This window comes from Chelonia mydas, chromosome 21 (genome assembly GCF_015237465.2).
Source record: "Chelonia mydas isolate rCheMyd1 chromosome 21, rCheMyd1.pri.v2, whole genome shotgun sequence".
Taxonomy (NCBI): domain Eukaryota; kingdom Metazoa; phylum Chordata; order Testudines; family Cheloniidae; genus Chelonia; species Chelonia mydas.
The window spans coordinates 5955212-5983122 of NC_051261.2; the positions used below are offsets into that span (position 1 = coordinate 5955212).

The following is a 27911-nucleotide window of genomic DNA, read 5'->3' on the forward strand; positions in this document are numbered from 1 at the left end:
CAACCCTGATCTTCTATGATTCTTTGAAAATAATCTTTCCAGGGGCTTCTAATACCACAGACTAGTTGTGAAAAATAAACTAGGATTGTTTTCCCCCCTTCATCGTGCTTTGACAGTGTAAAAACCATATTAGACCCTACTCCTGCAACTAATTTGGTGTAAATACAAAAGGGGACAGTTTATTTTAAGGATCTGCTCTTGCAATGAGCTACATACAGGCATAACCTCCATTGCAGGATCAATTGGGGTGTAGTCTTTTATAGATGGCTGACTAACTTCAATAAGGGAAAAACTGTAACATGTTTTATAAACACTAATGACCTTACACTCAGATCCCCTTTAAACACTGACCACCACACGGGGGCACCAGACAACTTTAAATAAAACAGACACAATTTTTCATCATTGACTGTTTTATTATCTCTCTCTTACACTGTCTGCATCTGAACCAACCGTTTCAGAACTTTCATAAAAGCTGAGTGACTTTTTTAAAAATACCACAGAATTAACAGGGAGTAGTAAAAATAAATTACAGCATTGCAAAAATGCATTTCACTGTACCACAGAAGCTTTACTATTCCATTCTATACACAGTTTTTACATGTTGTACAGCTGACAAAAAAAATTCACACGTACACTAGGCAACACAATGCTAACCAAAGGCACTGCCAGCAGTATTTTGCGCATCTGAAGGAAGGGGGCTTTTGCTAATGTCTAAAGCTTGTGCCTTGGGCACAGGTCAATTGACTGTGCTTTTGCATCAGAGTTTCAAGGGTTTCTCTTTAAATGCCCCATAGCCAACCAAAACAAAAACAGCCCTCCCTCTTTGCAGGAGGTTTTCAGCAGCATTCACCATAATTGCGTTAGAAGCCATGCCTTCTACAAAACGTTAAAGACATGCTAGGGGTCCAGAGGGTGGGATGGTCACTGAAGGAAAAAAAAAAATCAGTAAAAACACCCCTAAAACTTCTAGCCAGCAAAATGAGATGAAATTTAAAAAAATCTGGATCTTGCTTCTCAGAACTAATGACATTTTACAGTGTGCTTCTTTCTGCTCAGTCAATATTTGTACATAGTGCTTTCGGCCTTGAAAGCACTAAGTGCTAATTACTTACTGACCTCACAGTGTACATATGAGGTCAGTAAGTACTCTCCCCATTTTACAAATGGGCCAACACCCACAAATCCTGCGATTTCCTGTTTCTGTCTCTGCTACCGCATGGTTGTTAAAGGTCACCTGGGTAAGGAATACAGTACAGCTAGGTGGCTTTCCCTGCCCTGCAGCCCTATTATCAAACCTGTCTATGCTACCAGCTGTGACACGAAGTGGCGTCTCTACACCGTGGCAGGCTTGCTAAGCAGTGCAGTCAGTCACTTTCTCCCATTTAAAAGATACTTAGATATAAAACTGGAAAAAAACAAGCATAGAGTCACCCTGGGGGGAAATTGACAATTCCTTTCTCCCCCCACTGCCCCCCAACAATCAGCCTCATCCCTACAGTACTTCAGAGAACAGGCAGGGGGGAAAAAGTGACTGAGGCCTTTCAGAAAAGCCCTTCCCAACCCATGATCCTCATTAACTTTACAGTAAAGATTTCACACTTAAAAAAAAAAAAAGGCACTGAGGTAAATCTGAGACTCTTAAAATTGCCTTCTGTCATCACTTTGCATCTAGTGGACCTGGAATCTTTGAAGTGGAATTATTTCACCATATAACAAGTTTCAAGGGATGCTTTCAACTCAGGTCATCAGTTTAAAGTCATTTCAGGTTTTCTATCTGCACCTGCCCCTTTCCATAGCTTTACCATCAGGTTTCCTTCCTTTTCACACATCCCTTTGTTGCTGTGCGAAGGATCTATGCAGACAAGGGAAAGAGTGAAACTGACTACACACAAAGTGCTTAATCCAATGCACTCAGAGGAAACACTGGAACAATAACCTGTTAAAAGTAACACCTTAGATTAAAGCTTTCCAGACTGAAGTGTAATTTTTAAGTTGGAGTCCTTGAACCAGGAGCTAGGACGGGATTAATAGCAGTAACTGTGTTGTCTCCAACTGCAGCAGCGTCCATCTGTAAAAGGCTAAGCTGTTTCTCTGAGAAAGAATGGAGGCGGTGAGTAATGACATTCTTGTTGCATTCTCCCAGCTCTAAGCACCACACGTGGCAGGATGGTAGTCATACAGGGAACCTAGCAGCCTCTCGTCTACGTGCAGAAGGAGGACAGTGGGAGGATGCGGAGGCTCTGTGGGTGGTTGGGTGCTGGAGGGTAACAGGAGCAAAGCTGCAGGAGGCTGGGCAGTTGCTGTTCCTCTGCATGGCTGAAGATTGTGCTCCAGTTTCTGTATTGAACCATCATCCATGTTCCCACCTCAACCATCTTACATGTAAAAAGAGTAAATCTGTAAAACATTGGTCCCTGAGTAGGAAACTGGCAATACACAGAATAGCCACACTCAGCAGAAGGGAGCATTTGCTCTCACGCCGAGACTAGCTGACCAAACAATCCTAGTTTCACTCTCCTCCTACTTCATCTTCTTTAAAAATTCCCTATAATGAACAGTAGGTAAAATCCCAGTGAAACCTACTGGACGGACTACGGTGGACTTGGAGCCTTCTTGGCATCTGACTTTTTATGTTTCAGTAGATCTCTTAGAATTGTGCAACAATCCGTTTTGGCATCAACAGCAGCTGCAACACACACATGATCTGGTGCAACCAACCCTCATTGCTTTATCTGCTGCTTCCTGTGGCACCACCTAACTTATGAAATGACGGAACTACACAACACAACCACCACACACAAGGCAGCCGTAGCATCTTAAAACAAAGCCAACAAGCAAGTTGGTGGGAGGAGGGTGAAAGAAATGCAGTTCTATCCTGCCCAACACAATTACCCAGTAGATATTCCTACTTATTTAACATTCAGCCGTTACTGTGAAGTTTCTCTGCTTGGCAACCCAATGAGACAACTGAAAGCTAAGCAGCAGCTCTATTTGGTTTATCGAGGGCCTGCAGATTTAAAGAGAGGCTTTCCATTTTTTTTTACTGACTGGCTGTGATCCAGCGATAAATTCTGAGGGAAAAGAAATGCGACGCTTGTCTCTTTGTGGGTGTGTCATTCCTCAGACAGAGGAACAGGGAGAAAGGGTCAGACAAATCTGAGGTGTCCTGAGAAGTCTCTTCTTTTTAAAAATAATATCTAGCTTAGTCTGGTACGATACGTGCTTTGTGTTTGGTTATCCTGGTTTTCCTCCTGCTTCTTTCAAACTCTCCTCCAGTCTTTGTTTAAACTTGCTGTACTTCTTTTGGACTTGCTGAATTTTGTCTTTTTCCTCTCTGTCCAGTATCGTTAAGAAATTTTGTAGCTCTGGGATAGAGAATGCATCCCACTGCAGAGAAAGCAAAAACAGAGAAGTGATACGAGCAGACAGAATACCACCTCCCCTCTGTTTGCCTGTAACATGCACACTGTGGTTTATCGTGCAGCTGAGTGCTCATCTTGAAAATCAGGGGAAAAGACACATGCTACCTTGCAAGGTCAGTTAGTTGGATTTCTATATACAGAAAGATCTAGTTAACTGGCCTTGCAATTTGACACTGCAAGTATCTGCCCCCCTGATAGAGTGGGTCAGGAATTTTTTTAAAGCAATCACTTTAATAAAAAATGCTGATTCTTCAAAACCAAAACTTTGTGGGAAAGGGGCAGTTGAGACAAAATGAAAAATTCCAGTTTGAAATGACTGGTTAGAAATGTAAACGAGTACTGTACAAGACGTTTTGTTTCATTAAAAAAAAATGAAATGTGTCCATTGACCCAAAGCAGGGTGGAGGGAGAGTGGGTTTGGTTAGAAAATTTAAGGGCCTCTTTCGAAAGTTTTCAAAAACTCAATTTTTCATAGGATAGGAAAACAATTTCCCACTGAGCTGTTCAGATATGTACTTGTCCCCGCTCAATGCTTTGAGATGGAGTCAGGAATCTGTGATCCAACACACGTCTTAAGGACTATGATCCCAAAGCAAAACCTGAATTTATCCTGGGTGGACTTAAAATTTTCCACTGCAACACTTGACTCCACAAAACACAATTTCCAAAGGGACTGAAGAAAACAGGAAAGTAACTGAGCTGTGGCATGCAAAAGCTAATGCAATCACCAGTGCTTTCTGTCACGAAGGGGGAGGGTCTGAACTACCCAGCAAGCCATGTTACCACCAGCAGGGATAGTTCTACTTAGATTAACTTTTAATTTATTGAGAAATCAACAAAAGATTGTTAGATATGCTGGGATGGAAACACCATAATGCAGGTTGAGAGGCCAGCTTCTACTCAGCGATATTACAAGTGATGTATGTCTGGAAGTATCCCTGAGAAATACTGACATCTGGGCCATAATTTTGGAATTTAGATACATTTAATCCTGCTTTTTTTCTCTCTCCTTTCTTAGGGCATGATTGCTCTTGAGTGGTTAGAATCTGAACTGCTCAACTGTGTGTCAATGCCTATACTGCTTAGCAGCAGATAGTCACCTTCAGCACAAGTGAGAGAGTCCTGAGGTTTTGCTGAACACTCTCTGAAGTTCTAAATTGCCGTACTGTGTGGCATAAGAAGCCTTGGGAGGCAATGGATTTATTATACAGCATAGCACTGGCCTCTATTTTAAAATCAGTGGATTAGCTATGGCTCCATTTAGCTAATCTACTCTGAGGATTAAGTGAAGAACTGCATTGCTTAGTTCTATAAACAAACCAACAAACAAACACAAATGGATTATGGTGAAAAAACCTCAAACAGGCCACAGCATTTTTTACAGAGCAGGTTTTTAAAAACGTACTAAGTTTTCTGCAATAAACCGATTGGTTAAAGGTTCTGAAAAACACAAACTCAAGGAATCCTTTGAGATGCTTCAATATTGATTCTTAAGTGGAAGGTTGGTGTCTAAGTCAGCGTTCTGGATGATCAAACCGTAACACAAGGAAGGTAAACTTGCTCCCTCCTATCCCCCAGCAAAAAACCCGTTCAGTTGTGTTGCTACTGCAGTAGGTCTCACAGGTTTGTTTAACAAGGCCGTGTGTTTTTGTAAAGCTACGAACATTGGTGTGAGAGCCAAGGGAAAGACTCCCAGACGTACCTCCACTTCCCCCGTTTCGTTCTCCTTCAGCACAAAACTGAGAACATCTGTGTCGGGGCCAGCCAGCAGCCGGAGATACAAGGGGTATTCTGTTAGAGAGAGCTTCTGGAAGAGAACTGCAGGCAGGAAAAAAGAGAGAGAGAGAGAGAGGTTCTAAATGAGCCTTTAGGATTCAAGGGCAGGAAGATGCTCAAGAAGTTACGGAGCAAACACAGCATAGGTTCAAAGGCAGCTTGAGCTGGATTTCATAACTAAGAGTCACTATGGGATGTACCATCTCCAGCAAAGGTGTTTATAAAGGGTGGTTAAAGCAAACGATTGCAAGTTGCAACACCTAGATACGCTGTCTGCTGCTAGTTAGCTACGTGAGGTTGAGTAAAGGTTCTATCCAGATTAAGGAAATTAGAATCAGTGTAGGGACAGACTTCACCAGTGCAGCTGAATCTGGTCATATATCCAGGTTAGCTGTACTGGTGTAAGCCCCCCTACTCCCTCTGCTCTGTACGGTGAGGCTTAATTAACGCTCTTCATGGGCAATATACTCAGCCCTGGGTGTCTGAAGTGAGGCCCCATAAAGCCCTATTTAGGTGCCTAGGAAGGTGGCCTCATTTTCCAAAGAACTGAAGATCCTGCAGTTCCTATCAGTGTCAAGAGGAGCTGCAGTGAGCTCAGCCCTTTTGAAAAATCAGGCCACTTGTTTAAGCTCCGACATTAGGATTTAGAAGCTTAATGTTCTGCACCCAGTTTAGAAAGTCTTGGCCCAAGGGCTGAGAGACCCTCCAGTAAAAGGATCTGTATAAACACAAACTATCAGCAGGGAAGAGCCCACGCCACTGGCCAACGCAACCAGGCACAGGTCGACTGGAAGTTACTTAGTGTGATATGCACAAATTCATTGAATTGGCCCCCATCCCAAACCCACCTTCCAATCTGTCCCACCCCAAAGCTATGCTGTTTAGCCCCCTTTTGGGGAGGGGGGGGGAAGAGATTTTAACAGACAAAGGGGCAGCGATACACCCAAATCTCCTTGAATTTCAGTGGGAACAGGGCACCTAACTCCTTCAAGTGCTTTTGAAATTCCCACCCATAGTCTCCTCCACTGTTTTGTACCAAGACTGTCTTGCCATGACAAGTGCCAAAGAAGTTCAGCTTTCTGTGATAGTGTTCCTGTTGGATCTCTGATGGATTTGGGGGGGGCGGGGGGGGGGCAGGGAGAGAGAAGAGGCAGATGACATAATGATGAACCCAGGGACTAGAGGAGGAAGAGAGAAAGCCAGAAATGTCCATTCAGAGCAGCTGCACTCCTTGCCAATTATAAATAAAATTTTAATGCAATGATCTTGTTTATAAGGGTGGGTGGATCATGATGATTCAGCTAAGGTTAAAACTCCAGAAGTCTATGAGTCAATTAGAATGTCAATATTTTTTTGCAGGTACCAAAGATAAAGCACTATCAGAGATCAGTGTTGATACACAGAAGCTAAATAAAGGAGGCAAGGGGAAATTCTGGCCAGGGACACTAGGGTGCACAGCAGAAAGGACCATGTGGGAAAGACTGAATTCCATGGAGGTGGGTGTCCGTCTCAAAGGGCTGAGTCACCCCGAGGAGGATTTGAGCCTCCACGGTATCAAAATTTAGTTCATGGTTTTTAAAGCACAAAGCAGTTTTCTACGACTGAACTGAAAGGCTTGTGGGATAAGTGACTAACTTCCACTGACTTCACTAGGAGTTGTCTCCACTTATGGCAATGACTCAGTTTGTCTCAGTCTGTAGGGGGCTCACAAGCTAGGTACACCCAGGCACTCATGCCAGCCCTTAAGTGGCATCTCCTAGCTTCTGTTACAACAGCTTGCATTCCACACAGGTGACCATATTTGCATCTGGGCTCTGACACAAGACCCTGTAACTTAAGTGGGAGCTACTTGTGGTGCTGGAAATTAGATCTTGTGTATGCACCAGTGAACATTATTTGTTTAACAATGAAACTACCACTCCTGCCTTAGCCAACAGGGGCTGGCACTGAAGCAGAATAAGGCAGTAGGGTGATATTTTTACTACACATGGAGAAGGCAAACATTGCCCAGGTATTTAGTATGCTGCAGAACAGTGATTAAACCTTCCTTAGGTTCCTATATAGCCCCCTCTCTGCGTAATATCTGAGCACTTTACCGTCTTCACTGCATTCATCCTCCCAACACCCGTGGAGCTGCGAAGCATTCTGTCCTGTAATCTCTCATTTATATAGCTCCTTTCACCCTGAACACACCACAGCAAGTAAGATTAGGTACCGACTCTACGCAGCCCCTGCTGCAAGGTGGCAAGTGCATACCTGGTCACAGAAATGCTCCACCATAGCTTACAGCAGGGAGTCACTTATTCAACAATTGCAGGGGGAATTTGTTAGGCATATTTGATTATCTAAATTAGATTTGGGCCAGCCCACCCCTAACTCCTGCAACAAGTGACATTTGATCCTTAATGACCACAAGGAGTCTGGATCAGTGCGGTGGCAGGCCACATGTACACGGGTTGGCTATTATGGCTCTTCCCTGATGAATGCATTAGTAAGAACACCACATAGCAAAGCAGATCTTCCCTTGGGAAAGCACCGACAGCTCTGCTATTAGGAATGACACTTACGAATGAGAGGAAATAATGGCTTTATGGTTTAGGCACTGGACTGGGACTCCAAAGATTTAGGTTCATTTCCCAGGTCTGCCACTGACTCCCTCTGTGAGCTTGGTGAAGTCACTTCATCTTTCTGGTCCTCAGTTCCTCATCTTACAGAAGGGGCTGACTATCCTCCCTTTTTGTCGGTCTTTGGGGCGGGGGCTGTGTGTATGTGCAGCACCTTGCACAGTGCAGCTCAGTTAAGGCCTCTGCTGTACCGCAAATCACAATCTTACCAACTGTGGCAGAGAGGGGAAGCATCTGGGAATACCCCTCTTTGCACCGAGCCCCCATAGGACTGGTTGCTCGGAAGGGTGTGCACTCACCTTGCCCATCTCTCTGCATTTCCTTGAAAAGTGCAAACTTCTGAGGGTTGTCCACCACCATGAACTTCTTGAGGAGCCCCTGGATCACCTCGCTGACCGTGGTCGTGCTGCTGATGTGCAGCTGCTTGACTGCATCCAGCGGCAAGTAGAAGGAAGTTCTCTTGTCCGTCATATCAGCCAGGTTCACCTCCTTGAGGGCATCATAGATAGACGGCGGCCGAATTCCTGCTGGCACCGTCACAGGCCGGCGCAGTTTCAAGTGCACTTTAATGAAGCCCGTGTAAGTGCCGTCCTCATTCTACAGCAAAGGAGATAACGAAAGTCAAGTTTCAATGAGTGCTCATGGGGCAAGACAGGTTTTCAGCTAATGCCAGTATCCCCCCCCCCCCGCCCGCCCCCCTCAAGCTGGAGGGCTTTTTGCAGTACTTAACCCAGTGGTAGACATGGTGGGCTGACTGCAGGGACAACTTTCTATAGTGCTTGAAACTTTCCTAGTAATAACGTAAAAGGAACTAGGGTTTAGGGTTAGTCACTACAGAATTCTTCCTGTTCCCTACTATTCAATAATGCCCTAGGATTCTTCGCCACCCCTTTGCCATCTCATCCTTTGTAAACTGTACCTGCTACAGAGAAGAGTTATGGAAACTAACTGACATTAAATACCATTTGTGCTTGCAATTACATTTCTGTCTCCTTTAACTGGAGATGGGTTTGGAGAGAACGTGTAAGCATCTGAACTAGGGTTTCCGAGGGCTGAGCTGGATATGCTGGCTGTTTTCATAAGGTTTTAGCTCCAAACAGTTGAAAGCTTGCAGCTCTCCGTCTTAAATGATGGAAATTTCATGAGATTTTCACCATCCTGGGCCCGATCTTGAGATAAAGGCCCTTTACACAGACTTTATGAGAAATCTAACCCTGGTTAAGCATGGACAACGCCGTGGGTGCCATGCTGTAACAAACTCTGAAAGATTAGAACATCTGGAATTGATAGCTCAGGTACTGGTTCACAGCTGTCAGTTGGGGCTGAAGTGAGTTGCTACAGAGTCCCAAGACTTGCAGAGGTTACAGGCAAAAGATGGCCCATTTGCCTTAAAAGAAAATGATCCAATAACAACTCCTGGGGAAGCCAGGCTACTCCAATGTTAATCCATGGATCACAAAAGTTAGGAGATGGAAGAAGATCCCAGGCTACTATAAGGGATCCCTGCACTAGTTTTTGTTCACGTCAGTTGTAAGTGATGTCTGTTTAAAGACAACTTGGGGCTTGTTTTCACAAACTGACAAGCGACTGGAAAACCATAAACAACTGAACACTGTTCTCTGAAATTGTAAAATCTCCATTATTTCTGTGTTTTCAAAACCTCCTTCACTGTGAGCTACGAGAGCTTGAGAAATTTGCTCCTTTTGTTAAATCTAATTTGTGAACCCAGTCCTTTCCTTGGCCTCTCAAGGCTTACCAACAGGGCTTGGTTTACATGGTTGTTTTTGCCAAGCCGTAAACAAGGCTGCAGTCAAGGGCTGGAACTGTAAGCAAATTACTGTGGGTCCCACAACTTTGTTTAAAAGTTTGACTGTGGAGGAACAGAATGGCACATCTGGTTCCCCAACGGCTCGATGTCTCCAAACGGGCTGTGTGACAGCGACTGAATGGCACTGAAGCAGCTTTCTAGTTATCATGACTCATCCAAGCTAGAACAATACAGCCTGATCTGTGTGTGGCAAATCGTTTGCTGGACATTGAAATTACTCTGAAAATTTCCGCACTGGAAAAAAAAAATTGTAGAACCATTGTCTGAACCGTGTGGTGGCTCATGCCACACAGACCTGGGTACAAATAAGGCTGGTGACTAAGCACTTTAGGTGCTGAAATGAGTGACAGCCTTCAAGACCAAAGCCCTGTGCTTTCCGTAGCACAGACCAGGCCTGATTCAAAGCCCACTGAAGTTAATGGGCATCTTTCCACCAGTAGAGTGGGCTTTTGGATCAGGCCTGGACAGGGCAGACCCCAGCAACGCAAGTTTTCCTCCTTGCCTCAGCCACACTTCACCAGCAGGGCTAAGCAGCGAGTTCAGTCTCCGTGGCACAGTATTTAGCCTCTCCTGAGACTCCCATTGAGGGAGCCTGGCAGGATGGTGGATTTTTTACCATCAACACGTCTCCAAGGAAGAAGCCGAGAAGCATCAAATTCAATTTACATAGTGGCTACTCAAAAGTCAGCAAGTTTCTTAAGACTGAACTTAACTGCTTAGCTGTACCGAAGGCCTTATCCAGTGGGTACAAATTTCAAAAGCACTTTAATGATGTAGCAGCTGAAGTCTCATTAAGTGAATTAGGCTCCCAAGGCACTTAAATGCTTCTGAAATTTTTACGCAGCATGTTTCACACTCCCGTCAATTAGCAGTGCAGTCATGCCCTGACACACCAATCAGCAATGGGGACCCCTTGTGCTAGGTGCTGTATAGACACAGGCTCTTCCCCCCGAGGTTCTCCTACTTGCGTAACAGCAGCCTTGGACACAGTCAAAGTTAAAATCCAGATTCAGATGCTGCCCCCCCCTCCTCACCCCCGAAGGCTGGGCTGTTTAGACCCAAGTTTTTGATTCAGGCCAGTCTGTGCCTTAAGCGTTTCAGGAGAAGACAACTGCTAAAATAGGTTAATACGAACGCTCTACTCAGAATTCATTTGTCATACTGCGGTTCAAATGCAAGGCAAGCAGTCCCTGTACCGATAACTTATGCAGTTAACACATCATCTGATTATCTGCCATTTACAAATGCAGTGGTGTCTATGCATTTATACCCTCTGTTGGCATGTTCTCCTCGCAGTAGGACCTGATTTCCTGCTGCGGTTTGGCAGATGAATCAAAGGTTTTGGAGCTATCCATGTCAAGTGAACTTCACTCTTGTGCAAAGGCTCAGCGCAAGGCCCAGTCACCTCTGAAGCCAGAATTAAAAGCCTGTCCTTAGTGCCTAAAGTAATGTAGACAGATGAATAAAATACATACCAGCTTCATCACGAAGCAGTTTGTAACCTTGGCATTGTAACTATTGATTATCTGTTCAATCTCCTGGATAGTGGGAGCTCTGGGTTTTTCTTCTTCTGCTGTTTTTGTTACATTCTGAAACAAGAAATAAAGAATAGTGAATACCTTCGGTTTGTACGTCACTTTGCAGCCAGGAGCGCCGTACAAATTGTATGCTGCAAATGGTACGCTCTTCATGGCCCTGCCTTTGCCAGGATATACATATAAGCACAAAGACAGACATAATCCCTGGTCCTGAGAGTTTACAATAATAACGATGGAGAAGATAATGCCATTTATTGCTATTATTTGTACGGGCGTAGTGCCGAGAGGCCCAAATCAAGACCCCCAGTGCTAGGCCCTGTACACACAGAACAAAAAACTAGTCCCTTCCCCAAAGAGCTTACAATTTAAGTAAGAGCCAACGGATGACTACCACCTCCATGAGTTGTCTGGTCACCCTACAGCCCACTGGTGGCTGCATTTCAGAGGTGCGTGGAGCGATTTCTCCTTCATTATTAAGAATGTTCCTTAATATTTATATTAGAAGCCCCAGACATGCAGCTACTTTTGGAAAAGGACATATTCAGTGAACCAGCCTCCTGCACAATAGTGTAGAAAGGGAAAAGTTTGGCTAAAGATGCATAACGTAAACTTAGACGCATAGGCCACCTCTTAGCATCCCCCAGCACCATTTTCATGGAAAGGTTTGAGGCTTCCTTAATTTCCCTGTAGAGTGAAGAGGGTTTATAGAGTTTTGCCCAGAGGACTTCATTAAACCTGCATGGGATTTTCTCAGAAGGGTGAAGGTATTCGGGTTTTTTTTTTACCCTGCTGGAATTCAAACATATGGTTCCAAGGAATCTAAGTTATTTCAAACCTGATGCTTCAAGCTCTAAGCTATCCCTTCTGGAAAGCTGAGAAATGCCACATGGGTCTATGACGCAGGAGGGTCTGAGATTTGAGCAGTCAGTAAGACAGGCAGATGGCTGTTATAATTCCAATGGATTCTTCAGTGAGGTATTGATCCAAAGTGCTCCGGGGGGTTTAATGACTAGCAGACAATGGCTCCTACAGGCTGATCAATGGGGAGGCAAAGGAACAGACAAGCCACAAAAAGCTTTTGCTCTCACAAGGTCTTGGATGCTGTTGCACCACATGCTTCATCTGTAAAACATCTCCATCCGCCACATGCCAGCGGCCTGCAGCATCTGCATTGCAATGGGTGTTCCCTTCAGCGGGCTTGTCATATTTGCTCCTTGCAATCTTGGCTTCTGGCAGGCCCCAAGAGGAATATTTCTGGGATAACGTGCTGCTGATGGCAAGGAAAAAGAAATAGTGGCTTTCTTGAGCCACTTCCCACAGCACGGCAGAAAGACATTCACACACTACAAGCATCAAGCAGAAGAGATTGTAGAGTTTCATGGAGGGGGGTCAAAGGAGGGGCTTGGAAACAAGCGGCACAAAATAAAAATCTCACCAAGGATGGGGAATGTTTTCACCATGGAACAGACCTTTGAGCCAACAGTCAACACAGGAGACCCGAGGGAGCTGCATTTATCATGGCAATTTGTGGGCAGCATCGCCAATGCTTTCAATAAGCCCACGTGCAATTAATGAAACGCACAAAATCCAAACTCCCTGAGAACGTGGGCATCTTTGTTGAGCATGACTGGAACAAAAGCACATCCTGTAGCCAACTGACTGCTCACTGCCATTTTGTATGGGGAAGTAAGGGTACTTCCCCCCTTCTATAAACACCAGTCACAGGAGGATCTGAGTGTGTTTAGAGCACCGTAAGTGAGCGTCACCTCACCCCCTACGAAGCAGGTAACTATCATAGCCTCCCCATCTGTAAAATGGAGGGAGATTTGCCACAGATCACATGGAGCCAGCTGCAGTATCCCCAGCTTTAGCCACTGCACTAGCCATTGCTGCCTCAGTGGAAGGTACCACTCCATCCACCTGCAGCTGCCAAATGTTTTTCTGCCCCTCACCTAGCAACTGGAAGCCAGTGACTATTTTTCATGGCTCTGCTAGCATTTCCTCCGTGTGCAGAGCAGCCGGGATGCCACTGGCAGCAGGTTCATCCAGGCAGAATTCGCAGTTACATCTACATTTGGTTCTTCCTCCAAGCAGTGCATTTCTAGGAGCTTCGGAGGAGTAAGTCATTACTTCAAAGCTAAAATTCACTAACGCCGCATAAACAGTGAGCAACCTGCACGGCTAATCCATAGCACGCGCCTGCCCAAAGTCCCCAGTAATCCAATCAACGCAGTCACAGCCTGCCTTGGAAGTCACTCTGTTCTCCGTGCGTGGGGGAAACAGAGGGACAAGGGCTCTTTTCTCTCCCTTTCATTGGTTTTGGTGAATTTCCTTTTGCGAGGCTAAATTACAGTCAGATGCAGTGCGTAGGAGGGGTTCACAGGCAGGTCTTCTACGTAAACATATTCATTAGTCATTAGAGACAATCGGAAAACCACCTGTAATCAGGTCCCATCACAGACAGAGACACTAAAGAAAAACATAACTGGGCATTGAGAGCATTTAAGCAAAAGGGCAATAAACACTTCTGGATACACCTGCCATGAGGGGCTTATTAAGAAGGCTCATTAAAAGCCATGATAGCCTATTTGCACAGGAGTGCCTAGCCCTCACAGCTCCCAGTGATGTCAGCAGGAACTGCAGCATCTTTGAAACTCGGGCCAGGGATGTTTCGGAAGCAGGCTTTGATTCCAGGGGGCGCTGCCAGCTACTTCTAGACCCAATATACAGAGCCAGATCCTTAGCTGGCATAAATCGATGTAGCTCCATTTAAGTCAATGGGGCGATGCTGATTTACACCAGCCGAGGATCTTGACCTTAGAGTCTATAAAAATCAGCTAACTCCATTAAGGGAGGAAGGGGGATCTGTGGGTTTTTTTGCTTCCACCTGCTCCTCTGCAGTGCTCCTGCCGCAGAGCTTGGCAGGCAGGGAGAGGAGCCACGGGAAAGTTGCTATACGGGCCCTGATTCCACCAGAAACCAGGGTACTCTGAGCAGCATGAAGCCTGCTTCTGTGCCCTATGAACCCCATCACAGGGGTCATGAGGATGGTGCCAAGCAGGGGTCAGTGCCAGTATGGGAGACAATTAAGTGCTTTTGGGAGGTGTGCAGGAGTCAGGATGCTGCCTCCACGTACAACAGGTTCTGCGAGGTTTGGAGCAACTTTCCCTGTGCCCCTCAACTACCATGGGTTCTATCCCCAGCACAGCACCTCCACCTTGGCAGGAAACCGCATCAGGAAAAGCAAAACCAGGGAGAGGTTACAAATAAGTCCTCCCCTGCCACAGGTTTACATGCAGGAGGGAAGCAAATGCCTCATGTATTTTCTTGTCTGTGAAACTTCCGGTGAAAATCAGACTCTGCTCACCGGAATTGAAAATCTGTTGCAGCCGAGAAATTCATGAAAAGCCCCACCTTGCCTTGCTATCCAAGAGTTTACGTAGAGTTATATTAGAACGGTCTCTGAACTGCAAACTTTAGGCAGATTTAGGAGAACCCGGGGATTAAACAGTAATTAACTGACAACCACCAATGCTCTGATATTTGGGGAAACCTAAAGAGAGCTGGCAAGGCTGGCCCAATGAAATCAAAATCTCCCGAGAGAGTTCCAGGAAAAGTACTGGCATGTGAAGGCACTGGCAGAACAGACTGGGCTAAGCTGGAGCAGATGCCGGAGCCAGAGACACGTGGTCGTTCAGGCTTCTGGTTCAATGCGGTGAAGCTGCGATCACAGAAAATGTTGAGGAAAAAGATCTGCTCTCGTTCAGACAGGAATAATCCTGAGGAAGGTCTATGGCCTGAGTCACGCAGGAGGTCAGACTGGGTGATCACAGGGGTCCCTGTGGATTCTAGGACAGTGGCCCTAATATCCTCCAAGGAGGAAACAGAACTGTGCTGGTTCTAAGTGCTTCCTTTATCAATCCCACAAGTGAATCAATGCAGCCAGGTCTTTGTGCTCCCACGGATCCACGCACAGGATCAGCACCATAAAGAGGAGCAAGAAGGAATGGAGACAACAGTGAACGCAGGGCTCAGGGCAGACCATTTCCAGGACTAGGAGATGCACACACACTCTCCCTCAGCCGGATTAGAGCCTCGTCTCTGACCAAGCCTGTGTGGGGGACAGCGTCTGGCGTCATCGAAGTCCGCGTCAGCTTCGCAGCACGGTCGGTGGATGTGTGTGGAGAGGTCCAGGGAATGGTCTATTCCTGGCTCCTCATACTGACTTTGGAGAGGTTAGAGATGAATCACAACAGCCTGACTTGCCAGTGCAGTTTTGTTCAATGTCTTCATTAATGATCTGGAGGATGGTGTGGATTGCACCCTCAGCAAGTTTGCAGATGACACTAAACTGGGAGGAGAGGTAGATACACCGGAGGGTAGGGATAGGATACAGAGTGCCCTAGACAAATTAGAGGATTGGGCCAAAAGAAATCTGATGCGGTTCAACAAGGACAAGTGCGGAGTCCTGCACTTAGGACGGAAGAATCCCTTGCACCGCTACAGACTAGGGACCGAATGGCTAGGCAGCAGTTCTGCGGAAAAGGACCTAGGGGTTACAGTGGACGAGAAGCTGGATATGAGTCAACAGTGTGCCCTTGTTGCCAAGAAGGCCAATGGCATTTTGGGATGTGCAAGTAGGGGCATTGCCAGCAGATCGAGGGACGTGATCGTTCCCCTCTATTCGGCATTGGTGGGGCCTCATCTGGAGTACTGTGTCCAGTTTTGGACCCCACACTACAAGAAGGATGTGAAAAAATAGGAAAATGTCCAGTGGAGGGCAACAAAAATGATTAGGGGACTGGAACACATGACTTGAGGCTGAGGGAACTGGGACTGTTTAGTCTGTGGAAGAGAAGAATGAGGGAAGATTTGATAGCTGCTTTCAACTACCTAAAAGGGGGTTCCAAAGAGGATGGATCTAGACTGTTCTCAATGGTAGCAGATGACAGAACGAGGAGTAATGGTCTCAAGTTGCAGTGGGGGAGGTTTAGGTTGGATATTAGGAAAAACTTTTTCACTAGGAAGGTGGTGAAGCACTGGAATGCGTTACCTAGAGAGGTGGTGTAGGAGGAAGGAATCTCCTTTCTTTGAGGTTTTTAAGGTCAGGCTTGACAAAGTCCTGGCTGGGATGATTTAGTTGGGGATTGGTCCTGCTTTGAGCAGGGGTTTGGACTAGATGACCTCCTGAGGTCCCTTCCAACCCTGATATTCTATGATTCTATGCACACAGACTGAAAAAGCAGCAAGGTATTGAAACATCCCCTGGGCCGTGGGAAGTCAATTCAGCTTGACAGGCACGTTCAGGGCATTGCTGCCACTTACTCCTAATTCATGGAAGCAGGCCACACAACAGGGTACCACATCCTCCCCAGAAACATCTCAGGACCTCTCTCAGCCTCACCTCTCTCTGCATGTCCCGGCCCTGGGGGCCTCCGATCAGTTTGGTGGGAGTGCAGAGAAGAGGAGAGGATCACACTGCGGACGAGGAAGGGCCCTCAGAACCTCCCAGCCCTCCTGTACACACCCACTGCATACGTGCTGCCAGGTGTCCAGGTAAAGAGGCAGGAAGCGCCTTGAAAATGCTCATTCACTCCCCCACCCTCCCGGTCATGCTCCCTGTGGAAACCAACAGACAAGAGTGGGGCTACACAGAAACAACAAGAGAGTCCAGTCAGTTTAATGACTGAGGTTTCAGCACACCAGCAGCCTAACTGTTGCAAAGTTTTTTGTTGGCCTCACAGCAAAGGAGAGTTTTAATCCTTCCACATCAAATGCCAGCCTGCGCTCCAGCTGTCATTAATCCCCCACCTCGCGATCAGAACCCATTTCCCCTGCTTTGGAAAGCGTCTCTCCAAGGCCCCTGGCCCTTAACATACGCTGGGAATTAAGGGGTAGAGGGGGAAATGCCTCTGAGAAAATTAAGGGGGTGAGTTACCAGGAGAAAACGAACCAGCTGGAGATAAACTTACCCTGACAGGATCATTGGGAAAAAAGCCAGCCGTGCCCTCTGAAGGATGCAAGTGAGGGATTTTTCATAATTAAAAATTCTGATGCTCCCCTGAGTTTGCTGAAGAACTTGGAAACCTGAAACTGGGTGCTGCTTTCCCTCCACAGCACAGCCTGGTGGGTTATCGTAGGATTTATCCCAAATGCTGTTCCCCACCCAAAGGTCCCTTCCCCTTGCTCACGGCACACGCTTGTCTGGCTCCCCTGAGCACCAGGGAGCTGGGGAGGAGTGAAAGACCTGGGCGCTAGAGAGGCTGCGTCTGGCCATGGCATCCCACACACCCGGACGGTAACATTTGGGTGGAGCATTGCTTATAGCTGTAGTGACTGCTGCTGGTGCGCGCTTTCCCACAGCGCCCCTGGAAGCATCACACTAGCTTCTGGTCTCTGCCTGCAGGGTGCCTTCAGCTGTCCTGCTCTGCCAGTGCACGCTCCTCCTCTCAGGAGCAAGACTGACAGATTTCAGCCACATCCTTTGAAACCAAGTGCAGAGAACTCTAGGGCCGTGGCAAAGAGCTCTAGGCAAATGAAAGGCACATCTCTCCTTTAGGGAGACCGGGAAAGCATCAGCATCCCTCAGAGTCTGGAAACAGTGGAGGGAAAACGCAGCAGCTACATCCAAAGAAGGAAGTCGCTCACCTTCAGAGCAAATCACAGTCTGTTATAAAATTAATGAGCCCCGTCATAGGAGGATGGAAACCAAAGGGTTTGTCCGACCCTGAAATGAATTTAAATCCACAGGTGGATTGAGAAAAATCTATAAGGAATGTGGATACTGAAATGAAATACAAGTAGATACACAAAGCTGCATCTTTACTGTCTGTGCAGCAAGGCATGGCAGCTTCCATGTATATTTCCTTATGGGGAAATAACCCACTAAAACGACAGTGCTGAGCTGACTGCAAACTGGATTTTCTCTCTCTCTCTCTCTCACACACACACACACACACACACACACACACACCTTTAAGGATTCCATGGTCTATCTCAAAAGAGGTTTGGAGTGAACACAAATTTTAGCGTATGGTACTTAATCTAACACCTGTCCTGAAAGCATCCTCCTAATTACAGGAAACTCAGAATCCTCTTGCCAAAATCATGGTGCTCATTTGCATCTTGCAGACAAGCAGTTATATTCTAAAAGATGCTTTCTGCTATTCAAAGCCTCTCAACACTGGGCTATGATGCAAAAAAGAAAGTTGATTTTCATTGGCTCTTTTTAGCCATTCATACCAATGGCAATGGGAGATCAGATGGTCAGATACTGTAGCTGCATTTTTTAAAGAAGGGGCTGGGTAATTTTACAGCCATATCATATGTTGCAATCCATGTGAAAGATAATTAACTCTCATGCTTCAAGGCATAATGCTAACACACTGCAGAGGCCAGGAAGGAATCCCCCTCCTAGCCTTGTGCATGATATTGGCCAATTGAAAGCAGGCTCCTTGTAGGGAGGTTTTGCCTGTTTCCTAAGGATCAAATGTTGGTCACATTTGGAGGCAGGGTACCCGAAATGGTGGTCCATGAATATATCTATACCATTGGTGGATGCGAGTGGCTCAGAGACAACAATGGTAGGTACTCACTCAGGGCTCAATCCAGGTCTCAGTGAAGTCAAGTGAAAGATTCAGACAACAACAGGCATTGCGTCAGGATCAGAGTACCTACCACTGTAACCTCTGAGCCCATCACATCCACTAATGGATTTATTCTCCCACCATCCCTATAAAGCCGGGAAGGATTATTATCTCCTGGTTGAAAGACAGGGAGCTGAGGCACAAACAGAAGAAGTGACTTGCCCAAGGTCACATCGGGAATCTGTTGCACAGCCAGAACTTGCACCCAAACCTCCTGAATCTTAGCCTGGCTTTCCTCTCTAGCGCTGGTCTGATCGGCAGGGCAATCCCTAGGCCCCACATTCAAAATTAAATGTGGTTAATGAAAAACTAACTAATGTTATTCATGTGCTCCAGCTGCAACTCCCTCTTCATTTTGGGGCATCGCTTGGTTTGCAGTCAGAAGCGTTTGCAGAGAGTCTCTTCCATTTGGCTGAGAGCCAAAGGATAAAGTCTCTTTTAAAGAACAAAGACTTTATAGTCCAGAGTCCATGCATACTGCAAACAAATTCATGTGTTTCTTGGAATATTCTCTGCAAGTGGCATTTCACACTATAATGCACTGCCGCATTGGTCATAAAACACCACCTTTCCCAGAGGAAGGGCCATAAATACATTTCAGATAGAAACTGCCTGAGATCACTAGCAGGACTCCCATCTTTTATGTTGACGGACTATGAAGTTAGTTTTAACGGAGAGCTTTAAGCATTAAGGGTTACAGAAATCAAGGCTGGTAGGCCTAAAATGAGACCTGTAGCCTCCAAACAAACACTCTGTGGGATAAACTGGGTTTCTTTGCATATGGTTACATTCACTGGGGATTACAGAGCAGGCCAGAACAATACCATTTCAGCTCACTGCTCCTCTGAACTGCCCTAAAACTCCTGGGTGTAAGCCCTTCAACACCTGACCCTACCTCTGGGACAATTCCCCAAATGAAGAGGGAGAGCTGAAATCCACTAGTGATAATTAGATTCATTAGAATCTAATGGTAAAGCACAGTCCTGGGGCTTTAAGACTCCACCTGCCCAACAGAAAGAATACTTCTCTGCGCAGGAACGCAGGGGCTTTCAACAATATCCCTCCTGAGGCGTGTTAAAAGGGGTTATAAATGCCAAGTCAGGATAACCAGCCGATTCTGGAACGTGTGTGTGCACATCATTCCTTGTCCTGACAGCTGTGCATGGCTGCACGACCTTCTCACGCAGAATGGGAACAGGAACAGGACATGAGGAAAGTTTAGGCTTACATTCGAATGGCTGCGGTTGCCTGGTTTGGGTTACTCTCAACAGAGAAGCACCATCCCTCCCATCAGTCTCCAAGTACATTAAACCCAAGTGGTACTGAGGGTAAACAGTACGGGGCATTCTCAGGGCCCCACCTTTTTCCTAGTGGAGATGCAGCCATCCTGGCCTAAACAAAATCTCAACATGCTCAAACAATCCTCGATGTTTCCTAGGAAGGAGCTATTTTCATATACCCAGACCACTGGATGGAAAAGCTTGGGTTATTACGGCGAACATACGTGCTGCATTTCCCCCTAATTGCCTTTTATGCTGTGTAAGCATGAACTTAAACACAACACAGCCCACAAATAATGCAGCCCCCCATGTTCCTGCCACTCCACAAAAGCAACAAAACCAGCAAATTGCAAGATGAAAGCTCTGTTGTCAGGGCAGTGACCTGTTATTAAAAGATCACTCCAGTCCTGGAGCATGTGAGACAGAGAATCAGCAATCTGTGTATAATAGGATATCGCTCCTGGCTAATGATATTTCTTTAAAAAAAAAAAAGAGAGCGAGAGAGCAGAGAATCAGCATAAGGATCTTAGTTACATTCTTGAGATAAAAAGAAAAGGAGTACTTGTGGCACCTTAGAGATCTTTTTGCGAATACAGACTAACACGGCTGCTACTCTGAAACCGGTCATTATTCTTGAGATACTGGGTCAACACAATTCCCACATGGGATGATGACAATCCCTGGGCCAGTTTTTGTATCCGTAAGGTTTCCAACTAAAATTCCCAAAACCTTACTGGCAAATGGAGGGGGGGTAAGGACCAAAACACTTCCAATGAGCCCCCTAGATCAATGAATGCCCCTTTCAACAAGAATCCCATGTAATAACCTGATGGGAGAAGTCTATACAGTTAACCTGCCTGAGAGCCTGCCCTTCTGCTTTCTGTCCCTTTCTTTTGGGTTCATGTGGTATCCATGTATCACAAAGATGAACATTTATCACACCAAACCTATTTAAGGTGACAAGTCAGCAAATGACTTAAGCACGTGCTTAACTTTATGTGCATCTTTAAGTCCATGTGCTTTGCTGAATCAGGGCCCTTAGGCAGAAACGTTAAGGGTTGAGATTTTCAAAGCAGTCGTGGGGATTTAGACACAGCTTCAATTAAAATGAATAGAAGTTGTGTGCCTGAATCTCCTGGACTGTTTGAAAAATCTTAATAAATTTAACAGCAATGCTGATGGAGTTCTGCAGTAGGTGACTAATTTTCTTTTTCCACCCATGGTTTCCCAAATTCTATCAACTTCCTCCTGGTGAATTTTGTGCTAGTGGAAGATTCAGCCTATTCAGCCATCAGTTGGAGTTTTTACTGAGAACCCTGAAGAGTGAAGTCTTCTGTATTCTGGGGAGACCACCAGTCATTAACTCTATTATTCAGTCCTGGTCTCTCTAAGACTGCCAACCCATGACTTGCCCATCACCACATGGCAAGTTGGTATCTGAGACCGGAATAGAACCCAGGAGTCCTGATTCTCTGGGCATGTCTAGACTAGCATTTAAAGGTCTGATATTAGATTGAGTAACCCAGCTCAACCTAATTAACTACCTATAAAACTAATCAAGATAAAGCAATTGTATTTTTTTGCTGAACTGACTGAAGTCATGTCTACATAGGAAAGTTTTAACAGTTATACTGGTATAACACACCATGTAGACACATTTTATTCTGGTGTAAGAGTGTCCACACAGGAGGCTACACTGGAGTAAGTATTTTGGTTTAATTTCACACCTTAGTTGATCCCCCCCAACACATAGATACAAACAAAAACCCTCCCATGTAGACAAGGCTGAAGTCCCTTCCATCAGCTACTAGATCACACATTGTTCCAGCCAAATTCGGGTATAAGCCAACAGACAGATTGGCTATATCAGTCTCTTTATCCTTGTAATTTGCCTCTTCCTGTTAAGGCAGGCCACTCCTTTGTTGTGACGTCTCAAGTGAGAAAACAACACATGCCGGCAGTTAAGAGCCCCTTTGAACAACTCTGTGCTAATGATGCCATTTGGTTTCCATGGAGGAAGCACAGAGTCTCCAGTAATGTGGCGAGCACCAGGGAGACAGCTGTCGCCAGCGTTTATCAGCAGGCACAAGGCAGTCATTAATTATGGAGCACACTGGAGATGACATGGGAATACTGCAATTGGACCCCAAGTGAGAAAGACTGGCAACTTGTTCATTAACATTTCACAGCCAAATCATATCCCCTGGAACATTTTAGCAGAAGGTCGCTAATTGCATGCCCAAATCCTTGTGTTTCATCCATTGCATTGTTTTCATTTGTGAACCGTTTCCTCCAATTTATTTTAATTGATTTGTTAGTTTCCAATAATCATGAAAGCAAGAAGCTGATGGCATTGGTTCTAGCTCCCTGAGAGCACCTGCAGAACCTCTGCTCTTCCATCCCTGAATCCCCATGCAGCTCTGCCAACACATTGCCATCCTATCCTGCAGAACACCTTCCAACTCCACTCCTATTCCCCCGCAACTCTCCCAATGCAGCTCAATCCAGACCTGCAGCACCATTGCTTTTTCAGTTCCCCTCACTCCCAAAGCTCTACCTCCTGCTATTCCAGCCTGGGAGAGCCACACAGCTGTTCTAGTGCACACACCAATCCTTATTTGCAACACCTTCTTGTTGGTCCAGTCCCCTCTCCCAGCTCAGTCGAAGGCATATTAATCACGATCTGCACAAAGGCTCTCTTGAATCATTTGCTTCAGTATCTACGCTATTCATTTATTAACTGGCTCCTGTTCTCTACCAAGGATTACAGAGATGATTGAACTAGATTCTGTTAATGGAAAATGGGTCCTAATTCAGTTCTCTCCCCCCAAATCTACCTAAACTGTACATGTTTGCCCTGTTTACCACTTCCTCCCTGATTTGCCTCTACATCCTCTTACTTTAAGCAAAAGGAAAGGACATGGGTGTAACTGTGGATAACTGACTACCAGCAATGACAAACATCTTTTAAGTGACAGATCTCTTATTAAATGACTCAAAAGAAGTCCGATTGCCTGGCCTTAAGCCCAAGCATATGACGACCCCAAAATGCATCACGAAGGAGCCTTCTGCTCATTTCTATATTTACATTTTTTAATTGATGTAAAATGCCACTCATCTGCCTCAACGGGTTGGGGGAACTTGATGTGGCCAGCAGTGGAAGCCCCAGCAGCAAGGAAAGGAGACGCTCACTGAGGGACATCATATAGCTCCACTCACAACTCCCTTTAGCAATCTTCAGCCAGTTGAGGGGGGTAGGAGAGGTGCAGACGGGCTAGCATTCCCTAACTTCCAGGACTTACTCTGGAGCAGGGGCCATTTGGAGCCTCTTTTGGCCCCATTCCAGCAACCCCACCTACCCACCCTGAACTAGTAAGGGGAATCCAGCCTGAAAGATGCTGCAGGTCTAGCCGATCCCTGTTTGGGGGTGTGTGTGTGTGTCAAGAAGGAACTTTTCCTCCCCTGGGTCCACTGGCAGAGGATTGGGGAGTTTTTCACCTTCCTTCCAGCACCTTCAAGCCACAGCAGGTTAGCTAGGAATGCATTTAGTACCTAAATGAGGTACTTTGTTGACTTGTTCATTCCTCGCAACTTGCAGCCGGTTTCCAGTGTGGTTAAAAGGATAAAATGAATGGTTCCCGGAGGTAAAAAAAAATCTGGGATTTCGCTGACGGGTCTTGAGTTCGTGAGACCCTGTGGCCCTCATGGGATGAGGTCACTGCCCCTCTGCCCTCCTCCTGGGGTGGAGGGTGGGTAGCTGGACTCATACTGAGCTGAGTCCTAGGTTGGGGGTAGGCTGATGAGAGCATACTCCAAGTTACGGGTTTTACAGGAGGAGCCCTGTTACTCCTGCACTGAAACCAATTAAATGCCTGGTATAGGGGAGCATGGGTGATGGGCCGGTATTGCTCCTCCCCTTTATTTAAATTTAATAAAATTTGCGGCCTGCCGCTTAAGATCCATCCATGCAGCTGTCCTCATTTCGCTGCTGTGTCCACATCAAAATACCCACACAGTGGTTTGTCTTGCATAAGGAAAAACTTACTCTCTCTCTTAATGATGGATTTCAACAGTTGGCTACTGCATGGACGCCAGCACTGTTTTTAAATTTTCTTTAACTCTCTCCATTCATTGTGAGGCAAATCACGCATGGCTTCAAACTCCTGCCTGTCATAATTTTAACCATTTGAGAGATACACACACAGTAAGTGGCCAAATCATAGTTTGCTTCTTCCCCTTTCCGTGTACGACTTTAATTAAAAAAGAACCCTTGCATTATGACTTAACCAATACGGGTTTTAACAGCCTTGCTGCTCTCTCTTGGGGGTCATTTTGCAAATCATTTTGCATCTGGTGTGGAATTAATTTGCTCTTATGAAGGCCTGAATGTTTAGTGACAGATGGTTAAACTGCTTCCATTGCTAACAAGCAATTTAAGGTGCATGGAAAGCAGCTACCTTGTTTTGGAAACAGAACGGTCAGCCAACACAAGTCACTTGCCATAACCCTGGAAGTCATTAAGAACTGACCATGTGCTTAACACACTTCTCACCAAGCAGCACATTTTGTGTTGTGGTTTGAAAGAAACTGACACAATTTTGGGTTACCAGACCTTAAATTAAACTGGTATCCTTCTGTTCAAAAACTGCACAAGGCAAACTCAATATAGGCTCCAGAGACTATCAAGATATTTTTTCCCCCGATTTAGACATCAGATGTGCTGCAAACCACAGAAGTTGCTGTTTCCATGATACCAGCATTTAAGTGAGCTTGAAATGTAAGAACCATTCTAATTACTGCAGCTCAGATTTTAAAGGGAAACTGCAGTGCAATATTAAAGATGGGAGCTGGGCAAATACTGCAACAATAAATCAGTGAATATTCATTTGAATTTTTAAATCCATTCTCTTTGGCACTGTTCATCTCCCTTTGCTAATCTGGGAACATTTATGCTATTGAATTCTACAAGCACCAGTGCTCTGAGAATATCAATTTTCAGTTCACATGCTCAAATATTCATGGAAAGGAAGTTTTAAAGTTCTCTTTTCATGGAGCATTCACACCATGAAACTGATTTTAAAAAGAAATGCACACCAAATCAAGAAAAAGTAACAAACCACCTGACATATGAACAATATCAACGAAGCAATAGAGTAGCAAGCCATGAAATGTGCACAAGAAAACAATTCATTATTTCTAATAAAGAGGACATGTGAGAAACGGATCTGTTTGGGGACATTTCCGTAAGAGCGAAAGAAGAAAAATTCAACAGATTAAGATGTCGTAAGCGTTGTCCCTAATCGCAAGGGAGAGTAAGCTGTTAAAATAATTCCAAACAGATCCTAAGTACAATAAAGAATAATTAGCAATCAGAAATCCCTCCTCTTGATGGTGCCACAGTAAGACATAGGACTGGTAGGATAGAGGAAATGGAGTTCCCCATTGGAATAATCAGATTTCCCAAATTGGTTTAAATTACTTTTCGCAGCCATGAGCATCTGATTTCCCATTGCCCCGAGACGTGCTTCATGGAGGACTCTCCAGCAATCTGTGGGGAAAGCTACAGCTTAGTCAGAGGGTCTGGATTCCATTCCTAGCTCCACCCCTGGCCTGCTGGGTGCCTGGGCACATCACTTCCCCTCCCTCAGCTTCCCCCTCTGCAAAATGGGGATCACAATCACCCCCACTCATCTTTGTAAAGAACACAGCTCTCTGGATGGAGAGGCCAACAAGAATCCACATAACCAGCAACTAGTGCATCAATCAGGTTATCCTCCAGAGCCGAGGTGATCACCACTGAGTCATGGAGACGGCTCCAGGCCCAGGGGACTCGAGCTGCAACACGTAGAGTTGGATTTTAAACATTCCTGCAGTCTGGGTGTTTTTGGTGTTTGGTTTCAGCACATCTGAACCACACAACCATCTCTAGCACAAGGCTGCCCTGTCAAGGCGTTTCCCTGCATGCCAGACACCTGCTGGCAGCCCTTCTGGACGTGACATCCCCCAAAGCAAGTGCCCCATCCTGTTTTATTTACACAGCTATTAATAGCCAAGACACAAGGGGAGAGGACCCAGGGTGCTATATAAAGAACTGGGAAGTTCAAAGACTTCTTCCCTTAACCTCTTCCTGCTGTTTGCGAAGCTGAGATGGTCAAAGACAGGTGCTGGGCACAGTGAACCAAAATCTATCCCTGGTGTAAATCTACCAGCATCAGTGGAGTTGCATCAAGGACTACTTTGGCCCAGTGTCAGTTTTGGATAACAGTCAATGTGTCACGCTGTTGTGAAGGATGCATTACAGAGACAGACTTATCCCTTCCTCTCCATTCCACATAGTGCTGCGAGATGGTCTCCGTCTCCATCCAAGTGCCCCAAAGCATCCAATGGACCTCTTCCCAGGAGAGAAAAGGCGTTAGAATGCTACGCTTTGCACCTCTCTATCACCGGTCATCCAAGAATCTCAAAGCACCAGATCTTAAACCCCCCCGCATCCCAGGGAAAAGGGAGCGAAGTAGTATACCTGTTTTACAGATGGGAAAATGGAGTCAGAGAGATGCAATGACTTGCTCAAGATCATACAGCAATTTAGGGACAGATTTGGAAAGAGACCCACTAAACCAACAATTCATTCTTCCCATTTGAACTCCGAAGCCCAGGGAGATTCATTGCTCATGAAGCAGAGGTAAGCATGTCATGGGATCCCTCAGAGGATCTAGTGAAAGCCTCCTTATTATCTTAAGCAATTGTTTTTGTTTCCAGGAAGGGAGATGGCCGAATCAGACGCAACTTCTCTACAAGGAGAGAGGTTTCAGAGTAGCAGCCGTGTAAGTCTGTATTCACAAAAAGAAAAGGAGTACTTGTGGCACCTTAGAGACTAACCAATTTATTTGAGCATAAGCTTTCGTGAGCTACAGCTCACTTCATCGGATGCATCTCATGAAGTGAGCTGTAGCTCACAAAAGCTTATGCTCAAATAAATTGGTTAGTCTCTAAGGTGCCACAAGTCCTCCTTTTCTTTTTACAAGGAGAGAGGTTTCCCTAGGGGATAATAGGGCATCAACGGCTCTCAGGCCATATTTCGCTCTAAGTTAAACCTGAATGAAGGCTGCTAATAAATCTTACCACAGGAGTGTGGCAGGCGCTGCACAGTGAATTGAGCTGGGTGCCCCACAAGTGACAGCTGTCAGTGAAGGATGGAGACAAATTGGACCTGAAGCCCACTAGCCAAGTCAGCTCAGGATTGTCAGTTAGGAAATGCGACAATTTTTACAGTAAAAGACAGACAAACAATGCAGGTGGGTGGGAGCAAGGATTGAAATGCAACTAGGCAAAGACCCATTGTCCGGATGGAGAAACAGCGGCAGTAAAATGACTTTATCATAACAGAGTCATTTGTTAAGAGTCCTATGAAGTCTAGTCCGGGGTCTGCAAGCCTTTTACTGCTCTTCATGAATCTGCCCTGAGCTCCTATTTTGCAAAGTTTCTGCAATTCTGCTTGAAGAAAAAACAGAAGCAATTAACCATAAGCCGTTGCCACATTTCCTGTTTCACAGAAACAGGATGAAATAAACTGTTAGCAAAACTTCTCAGTAATCCTCTGCCTGGGCATGCACAGAGAAGGACACTGCTAGGATCCATTTGGGGAGAGGATGCTGACAAGAGAGGGATTAACTCCAGAGTTGGATTTGGTACTCTCAAGGGAACAGATGAGATAAGAAAGCTTATGCTCAAATAAATGTTAGTCTCTAAGGTGCCACAAGTCCTCCTTTTCTTCAAGGGAACAGGGTTTCCTAA

At 45.6% G+C, this 27911-nt stretch overlaps 1 protein-coding gene across 2 annotated transcripts in view; it reads right to left on the reverse strand.

Annotated features, from left to right (window-relative positions):
* Positions 1-395: 395 nt before the first annotated feature.
* Positions 396-27911, reverse strand: part of RASSF5 (Ras association domain family member 5) — a 49089-nt gene continuing 21573 nt past the window's right edge. The window contains exons 1-6 of one of the 2 annotated variants that reach the window (XM_043533706.1): positions 19877-19881; positions 14611-14614; positions 11129-11242; positions 8125-8422; positions 5128-5243; positions 396-3390 (exon numbers count right to left, since the gene is read on the reverse strand). In XM_043533706.1, the coding sequence (XP_043389641.1) occupies positions 3238-3390; positions 5128-5243; positions 8125-8422; positions 11129-11137 (576 nt within the window). In that variant the 5' untranslated portion in view covers positions 11138-11242; positions 14611-14614; positions 19877-19881 and the 3' untranslated portion in view covers positions 396-3237. Of the gene's footprint in view, positions 3391-5127; positions 5244-8124; positions 8423-11128; positions 11243-14610; positions 14615-19876; positions 19882-27911 lie in introns of those variants that run through there. The other variant, XM_037884815.2, reaches the window with a different exon arrangement.